The 8,492-nt window shown below is 38.7% G+C and overlaps 2 protein-coding genes across 6 annotated transcripts; one reads left to right on the forward strand and one right to left on the reverse strand.

Annotated features, from left to right (window-relative positions):
- Window positions 1-10: 10 nt before the first annotated feature.
- Window positions 11-4,131, reverse strand: LOC100121304 (zinc finger protein 606). Of its 2 annotated transcripts, none has more exons than XM_001604858.6 (3): window positions 3,814-4,131; window positions 1,870-2,315; window positions 11-1,793 (listed from the first exon to the last, which is right to left on the reverse strand). In XM_001604858.6, the coding sequence occupies exons 2-3, from the start codon at window positions 2,264-2,266 to the stop codon at window positions 1,297-1,299; spliced, it is 894 nt and encodes a 297-aa protein (XP_001604908.2). In that variant the 5' UTR covers window positions 2,267-2,315; window positions 3,814-4,131; the 3' UTR covers window positions 11-1,296. The 2 variants fall into 2 exon arrangements, with proteins under 2 accessions (XP_001604908.2, XP_016840113.1); XM_016984624.3 differs by lacking the exon at window positions 3,814-4,131 and adding an exon at window positions 3,171-3,349.
- A 1,335-nt stretch (window positions 4,132-5,466) lies between these two features.
- On the forward strand, window positions 5,467-8,252 carry LOC100121323 (folliculin). Of its 4 annotated transcripts, none has more exons than XM_016983532.3 (8): window positions 5,467-5,705; window positions 5,901-6,307; window positions 6,390-6,495; window positions 6,577-6,854; window positions 6,924-7,033; window positions 7,126-7,443; window positions 7,521-7,755; window positions 7,845-8,250. In XM_016983532.3, the coding sequence occupies exons 2-8, from the start codon at window positions 6,003-6,005 to the stop codon at window positions 7,984-7,986; spliced, it is 1,494 nt and encodes a 497-aa protein (XP_016839021.1). In that variant the 5' UTR covers window positions 5,467-5,705; window positions 5,901-6,002; the 3' UTR covers window positions 7,987-8,250. The 4 variants fall into 4 exon arrangements, with proteins under 4 accessions (XP_016839021.1, XP_016839019.1, XP_016839020.1 ...); XM_016983530.3 differs by having other exon boundaries at window positions 5,480-5,622; window positions 7,845-8,252; XM_016983531.3 differs by having other exon boundaries at window positions 5,480-5,809.
- The last annotated feature ends 240 nt before the right edge of the window (window positions 8,253-8,492 follow it).

The following is an 8,492-nucleotide window of genomic DNA, read 5'->3' on the forward strand; positions in this document are numbered from 1 at the left end:
TCTTACATGATAATATTAAAGAAATATTTTATTTTGATTAAGAATTAATGCAAATGTTATAAATTATGATTTATAAAAATACAAACGGGAAAAGGTATATAACGTTTCAAATTAGAATTGGTATAATTTTGTATAATACATTTATTAATAACCGAATAATCACGCATTTCGGTTTAATAAGGAAAATTCGATTCGCGTTACCTAATAAAGCTTAAGTTCTTTTAAATGTAAATTATAACTTATATTGCTAACCAAGGCAATCTTGTCAATCTAAAAATCGATCAAATGTACATGTTCCATATAATAATGAAAAACTTACGCATTGGCTTCAACAACTTTTTCATCAATCATCGTATTGTATCGATTAATACGAATGATAATTATTCATTATATCACTAACTTATTCCCTCATAAATAAAGCACTTACTCTTCGTACGAATCGGCGCACGTACATATTTATTTTTAACGTTTAATTATGCAATTCGTATATTTAACAAAAGTCTATTCGCGTGCATCGTTCACATTTTTCGTGTTTCGAAGTATCGTAAAACTACTTTATACACATCGGGAAATATCTGTTAAGAATCCTGTAGGAATAATACGCTTGCGGCTGCAAATCTCTGTTTAGCGTTCTTTTATCGTACTTTTTCTCATTTCCCTACGTATAAGCTATATAACAATAAAAGTTATTCGCTCTTGGAATATAATGTAAGTACTGTTTTGACTTGAGTCTTGATTTCGTTTTATTTTTTAATCAATTCACCGCGTATATTTCATCGATATTTTAATGACCTTATACTAGGAAAATTTTTCACATAATAAGAAAGATTTGGCGATAAATTTATCCAGGTAACTGAAAAGTTTATCGGGACAAACGTTCTTTTTCTAAATGATTCGCATCTACAAGTAATTTACTTTGTCTAATAACACATGCAGAATATCTTATAATAATAAATGATTAAAATAATGTATAATTTATGTAGATATAAAAACCAATGTTAATACTAGTTTTCAAAAAAGTGTAAACTTGAAAAAAAAGTTAAATCAAAGATTCAAGAATTAAAACTAATGCCAAACAATTGTAGATAACGAAAATCGCTTCCTGACTCTTTTCGCGCTTGTTTTATTTATTTTGATTAAATCAATTGCAATCCGCGGAAATACACGACACGATTGCCTATACTGTTAATGCATGCAGATTGTAACGAATCTGCAGTTCACTGAAATCTCGCTAACGAAACGTTTCGACGTTAGCAAGAAAAAACGAAAAACCTATTCAACGCGTTCCGGTCAATCTTAAGTTCTCAAAATAGAAAAGGGAGGAGGACCAGCCTGCCTCATCATCATAGCGAAGGTACTCAATCCCTCCTCGTGATTATTGTTTTCCTGTCCGTTACTCGTCGAGTGCATGCCGTTCTGTGAGCTGCTCGAGCTCTTGCTTTTGGCGCCGCTAGCGTGATTTCCGTGGCTTTGCAGATGTTTCTTTAGATGATCCTTCCTGTAGAAGGCTTTGCCGCACTCGGTACAGATTTGATTTTTGCTGCCAGAATGGGTAACCATGTGACGGGCCAAGTGCTCGTTGCGCTTGAAGGCCTTGCAGCAAGTGTTGCACTGATAGGGCCTGTCCTTGTTGTGGCCCTGCTTGTGTCTGTCCAGGTGTTCCTTGCGCTTGAGACTGGCACCGCAAATGTCACAGACGTGCGGACGCTGCTTGTGATCCTCGAGATGTTCCTGCAGGGTTTCGCGGTCCTCGAAACGGTACGCGCACTCTGGACAGTTGTACACTAGAATACCTAAAATATTCCAGATTATAAATTTGAAATTTTAGAAACTCTGATTAGTGCAGTTACTTCTAGATGAAATACTAACCATTTATACGCTGTGGTTCTAGATCATATTCAATTTTTGGTTTAACCTCCTGACAGTTGTGTATTGACGATGAATTATTGCTATTGTCATCGTATTTGCAAACATATGGTAGACCTGAACAGCGGGCCAAATACTCTGAGGTCAATCTAAAGTCTATCTGCAGTGGATCTGTCATGGTGGCTGCGTCAACTTTCTGAATAGTCTGAGTGCCAGAGGATTGATGAGAAATGGTTGGGCACATTTCTTTGTTGCCACAATGGTTGTCATTTCTGTTCTCATCTGTTCGATGGATTGGTTGAATGACATGATGGTTGGGATATGGATGATACGGCGCCATGTTTTGTGGGTGATGTATGTTTTCCGGAGGATATTTCACATTTCTAGGATCGAAAGCCATTTTCAATGTGATATCCTCCTTGGCTCTATTTGAAGAATACTTTCAGCATCTGCAAACAGAAAAATTATGCTGTAAGTTGTTTTGAAAAGAATTTAGTAAAAAGGATTGTATGTAGTATCTAAATAATTGATCCCAAAATCTTTATGAATAAAGTGAGTAGGCATAATCAATAATAAATGTATATCACAAACACGCATATTTCTTATCTAAAAATGAAGCTTATTTGTGTGAAGAACCAAGATAAAGGAATTTCAACAGATTGCAATGTATTATAAAAAAATCTATATTTTCATGTTTATTATACCCAGTGTAAGAGCATCATTCATTAACTTATACTCAACTGCCTTGGTGTCAGGCAACGTAGAATTTTAAATTTCCATTTCCTCCAATTACATGCAAAGCTAAAAATAAAATTGATGTCTATTTATAGAGGAAACTAAAAGTGTTGTTTTGAAAGTACTTGTTTCTCAGCTAGTCTACATATAAAACGGCTTTGTTACTTTTCATATAATTAAAGCTAACTGAATAAATCATCAAATGATAAATGGGTACAATTATCGTTATAAATAACTGTTGAATTTCTCACACCTTTCTTGTTTTGGAAATACTTTATACTGTGGAATATCGGAGTATAAAAAATGGCGATCGAATTAATTATACGATTCAGAGTACATACGACAACTCAACGTCATCATCTGCCCACACGTCGAACGACAAAAAAATCGAAGGTCCGACCGACGACAGCAGCGACCGAAATCTGTCCCTTTACACTCACCTCCTCTGCACCAAAAGCAAGAAAAAAGTGTCGCCTAAACGCAAAAAATCCGCACGTATGTTTGCAGAAAAAAAAATCGGAGCCAAATAAAAAAAAATGGAAAACAAAAACGTTTCTAATCTTGATCACCTGGCGGTATCACTCTCGCCGAGTAGCAGCTCATCCCCGAGCCTGCAGCTTGTAAATAAATCAAGACGGGGATGTAATAGTCGTACGTCGCAGCTAAAAAAGGCCGAATTATCCGCGACAGTGTCTAATCGGGGAACTGACACGAGTCTTGGTCGGAAAAGGGCCAACGCACAGCTCTACGTGCGATCAATGGAAAATTTTCCTTCTCTCCCTCTCTCTCTCTCTCTCTCTTCTAGTTCCCGTCGTCACTCTCTCGCTCGCCCTCTCTCTCTCTCTCTCTCTCCCTCTCTCTCTCTCTTGTACTTGTAGCCTCGTCCGAGCATCAGCGAAATCTCGACAAAGAATCAACCGACACGGGGGGCCTCTGCGGTATCTAAGTAATCACTAAAGTCGCCGTCGTTGCGTTTGCACCGGCCATCGCTCTTCCGATTCATAATTCAACTCAGCTGCTCCGTTATCGTCGTCTTACGAAATAACGATGGAAAAAAAGAAGGTCGAAATGATCGCGAAAAAATCTTAACGACAATTACCCGGAGACGATTTTCTGCGAAAGCACCTCGGAGCAGGTCTCAAGTGTGGACGACCCGCAGGTGTCGCACATAGGTACCGGGAAATTAATCAAATACAGTATGTCCGCTCTCACCTCAGCTGGTCGTCGGCCTTCTGCAGGATCACGACGATGGTGTCCATGACTGGGATTCTTGTCTGCCTATTTGTTTGTGTCGCGACCGGCCATCTTTGACTACATCAGCTGCTTTGCTCTTCTATACTCGCACGATGCTCTCGCACAACGCACTGCACCTTCTCTTTCTCTTTCCATGGGCAGTGTAACGCGACTAAGTATACGTGCCGAAACGCATTCGGAAGTGTCTCCCTCCCCGCTCCCGAGCGCTAGCGCCGTCTCTCTCTCTCTTTCGCGCGCGCGCCGGCTGATGTTTTCCTTGCGCTCTCTCGGACGTCTCGTCGTCACGTCGTCTGTTGTATGTCTATATATACGTATATACATATATATATACAGACTGCGCGTGCACCTAACATACCTATGTTTATATTCGCCAGTGGTTACACTTGCTTACCAATAGGTAGCACTGCATCCCTACATTATGCGTGTACGGCGGGTGATTTGCGGCCCAATGAAAGTGGTGGATAATTTACTTTTCAGAAGAATAATCGATGTTCTTATTGTTTTCGTTACGCAAGAGTTATAAAAATGCCTGTGATTTATCAGGGTAACGCGAGCGCAATGCGTTATAGTGTATCTCAGGTAAAAATAAAATTTGAGTTAAACAATGATGAAAATAGGGGTTTTATTACAAAATGACAATGTTTAAAGTAGCGATAATCATCCTCTTCGAGATAGACCCACAAGTGACGAACTAGGCAAAGTATGGTAAAAAGCCTCGTTCACAAAGTCCTCCCGTTCGAGCACAAAGCGACAGCGACGTTGGGCGCGCTCGAAAGCTGCGAGTACGTCATCGTCTTACATGGAGAATCCGCTGAGATCGTAGAGTCGAGAATCGCGCATCATGAGCCCAGCGAGTGCCGGTAATAACCCCACATCTCCGGCCTCTCGTCCTTCAGTTCGACCGATGGCTGCATGCGATCTTTCTTTAGCGCCAGCGCCTTGATCACATTAAACTGACGCTTAGATTTTTTTCGCATCACGCCGATCGTTGTTGTGAGCCATAAGAGATGCTAAGGGCGCAGTGTCGCTTTAACGCGTGTTCTTATACGGAAATTGACAGAAAAATGCCCGTGACGGCCGCGCGCGTACTATTTTGTCCCCCATGAGATTTAATGGGTTTTGATAATTTTTAAGGGCGCTACCGTATGCGCGCACCCAGTCGATTTGCAATTTATTCGGCTCCGTGAAATTATACAGAATGGAACGGAAAGATCTGCATTATAGGCTTCCCTCAGTTATAGCATGAGCGGCTAAAGCAGCAGGCCAAACCAGGCAGTTTTAGTTTTATGTATGACCTAACACTGTATCTGGACTCGGCGCGCATCCTACTGTTTATGAGGGAAATTGACAAGTGGCCATGCGCCACCTATTGTCGCCTGCCAAAGCGATTAATAATATATATATATATGTGTGTAAGGAAATAATGTGAATAAGAATAAATCAATGGAAGTGCATCTATAAATTTATTAAAATGCCAGCTCTTTTTATTATGAATAAACATTTTATCCTTCGGTTCGAGGACAAAGCATACAAAGTATCAGCAGCGGAGCTTTTGCGGTATTGCGCGCTTGCCTCAAAAGCTCCGAGTAAGTTTATACTGGTTGGTAATGCAGAAATCAACTTGTCCGCAAAGTGTCATGTGTCGCTGTAGTAGCGTAATCGGTATTTTATAATTTATATTTTCGTCGTCTTGTCACGTGAAACTGTGCGAAAATAAACATGAAAAAATAATTTCAATTTATGATAATTGTAGCGAGAGAACCGTAGGCATGTTTTTCATTTTTTTCCAACAGACGTTCTCACGCGTATCTTGTAATCAGGAACGTTTATACACTTTCTACTTGCCTGAGGTTATGTTATAAAAAACAACATTTTTTACTTGAAAAATCAGTCTTTCATTTCATACATTCTGCTACTTCCACTTTACGCTATTTGCGGCAACTCGATTTTTAACGTAGTGTAGAAATACAAGAAATGCACTATGAGTTTGTGTGTAGATACGTATAAAGGTATTCATTGACTTGTTTCCTTCTTCTTTTGTTCAGGTAATGTTAAGAGGACCGAAAAAACGTCGCAAAATCCTTATCACCTGGAAAGAAAGGAGTTCTAATTTTCATCTCCACAACAAATTGGAGCCTCGCTGAGAGATGAACGCAGTCATAGCCTTGTGTACTTTCTGTGAGATGCATGGCCCAAAAGTCATTTTTACAACGCAAACGTATAGAAGCTTTGATAATCAAAATACAGAGAAATTGAAATTCTATGGGCCAAAAGAAGTTTTGAGACAGGCACAGGCTTTATTTTCTGAACTGCAACCGAATTGCGAAGGCTGTCACAGTTTGGGTAATCTTAAGTATTTGAGCAATGAACATGAAACAAGAACATCCTTTCTCTCTGCACAACAATCCCTAATGCAGGACATTAGAGCTCTTCTCAAACATGCATGTATAAGGTGAGTATTGCTTGTATTCATATGAGAAAGTAAATATCACAAGAGTACAGGATTAATGTTATATCTGTTAATTCTCGATTAGGAGTTTAAGTTGTGAAGTACATCCAGGAAAAGAGGGTGTTTGTTATTTTGGAGATGAGTCAAGAGGTCATGTTCTGAGTCACACTTTCTCTCTAAAAGATGCACAAGTGAGTTTTTTGAATAGTTAATTTACAGAAATGAACTAGGATTGAGATTGATATCTATTTTAATCAAATTTTTTCTTGTAGGCTAGAGGCTTGCGTAGATGGTGTAGCTTTATAGTTTTTATGCGTGATAAGCAATTTTTGCTAAATATGTGGCCTTTCTTTGTTGACAATTTAAAAGAAATTATTAGAGAGTTACAAGATTTTGCTGAAAAGAAGTATAATGCTGAAGAAGCAGAATGCCCACAGCGAGTTGTTCGTTTATCAACCGCAAATTGTGGACCAGGTCTACAATCCAACACTAATAATAAACAGCCAAGAGCTCTGAGTGAAATCACCAATGAAAAACATGTATTTGTAAGGTAAATGGAGTACTTTTTTTCATCAAAATAATCTCACATGCATTGAAATAAAGTAAACGAATTTTGCAGAATTCATATGTGGTTTGTATGGATATTGAGTGCTGGAGCTAGACATTTTGTAGAAATATTACCAATGAGTCTACTGGATGACGAAGTTAATTTTAATTTGGAACATCTTGGTAAATTATCCAATAATCAAACTGCTTTCAACAAAACTATGTCGCTTATGCAAGTAAAAATTTCAACGCGTTCGTTTGTTTTAAATTTACAGAAACGGAAGAAGGCTTTACTTTGGTCAATGCTAAATCTCCTATTAATCTAAGTGTGGATTCACGAATACCGGATTTTAACGAGATTTCAAATTTGAATCCTATGACAGTACTTAGAAATTTAAGACGAGCTCTTGGGCACAATCAGTTTCGACAAATTTTATACGCCGTTTTAATAGGTATACAAATTCTCGTTAGAGGCCCGCCTCTACAAACCCTAGAATCTTTATATGGTTTGTGCTCACTTGTGCCAAGAGCATGTCAGAGGGTTAAAACTCATGCTCAGGAATATATGGATTCCAATATGTGTAACTTCATTAGTAAGTCTATTATTGAACAAAAATATTACAATCAAATAAACGAAGTTTCATGTCTGTCCATAATTTGCAATTAATAGGTGTAGATACATCCGTTGCTGTGCCTTTACCTTGCAGTCAAGTCTGTAGACTCGACATTTTACCTGTTGAGCATGCAGGAGACGACACGAGGACTCACGTCGTTAGATGGACAGGCGTGCTTCCATCGAAACTCCCGACTCTCTTAATTAAATTGGAGAAATCGCTCGACAATGAAAAATTGGTCGACTCCGTTCTGAAGGTACATTTTTCAACGCTGCAAGAAGAATGGGCAAAGTGTGTATACAACAAAATTTTCTGTCTCGAGCCATTACTCATTGCACACCTGACGACAGCGTTAAGATAAAAAGAATGTCTGTTTGCAGCATTGCCAAAGTTGTTCACGCCATGCACGGCCGAGGTCACCGAGGAGATTTGACAAGTCTAATGATAAGCTTGGGAGCTGGTCCTCAGGACAAAAAGCTTTTGGATGCCTGGTCTATGGGTCTGCCGTCGAATCCCGCGTAATTCAGTGACGGTCGCGTCTTCGTTATTTTTTCTCTAGTTTAATAAAATTAAGCAGTATTTACTGTTGAAAAATGATATTCACGGGGATATATATTTTTTGCGTTAATTTTACCATGTGTTCAAGGTTGTGCTATTTTTTATTTATCCTTAAATTAAAATTATCGAATACACTAAGAAGAAGAAGAAGTCTATTTTATATATATTGACGCGAAAGCGATATATTAGCTGCGAGCAGCGGACTTGAATAAATTATTTGAAACACTGCAGCAAACGCTTCCGTTGTCTGCTCCAAAATCAAATCCTACCTGTATACATATGATATAACTGTACATGCATAAGCGTATAGCAGACGGCTTTTTAAATGCCCTCTCGCTACTATATAGAGCAACCGCATCGCATATATAACGTTCCAAGCGCTCATCAGGTCGGCAAGCGTGGACGTCCTTTAAAAAAATGTTATTTTTCCACTTGCATACTCATACATATATATATACCTAAGATATATC

Source organism: Nasonia vitripennis, chromosome 3 (assembly GCF_009193385.2).
Source record: "Nasonia vitripennis strain AsymCx chromosome 3, Nvit_psr_1.1, whole genome shotgun sequence".
NCBI lineage: Eukaryota > Metazoa > Arthropoda > Insecta > Hymenoptera > Pteromalidae > Nasonia > Nasonia vitripennis.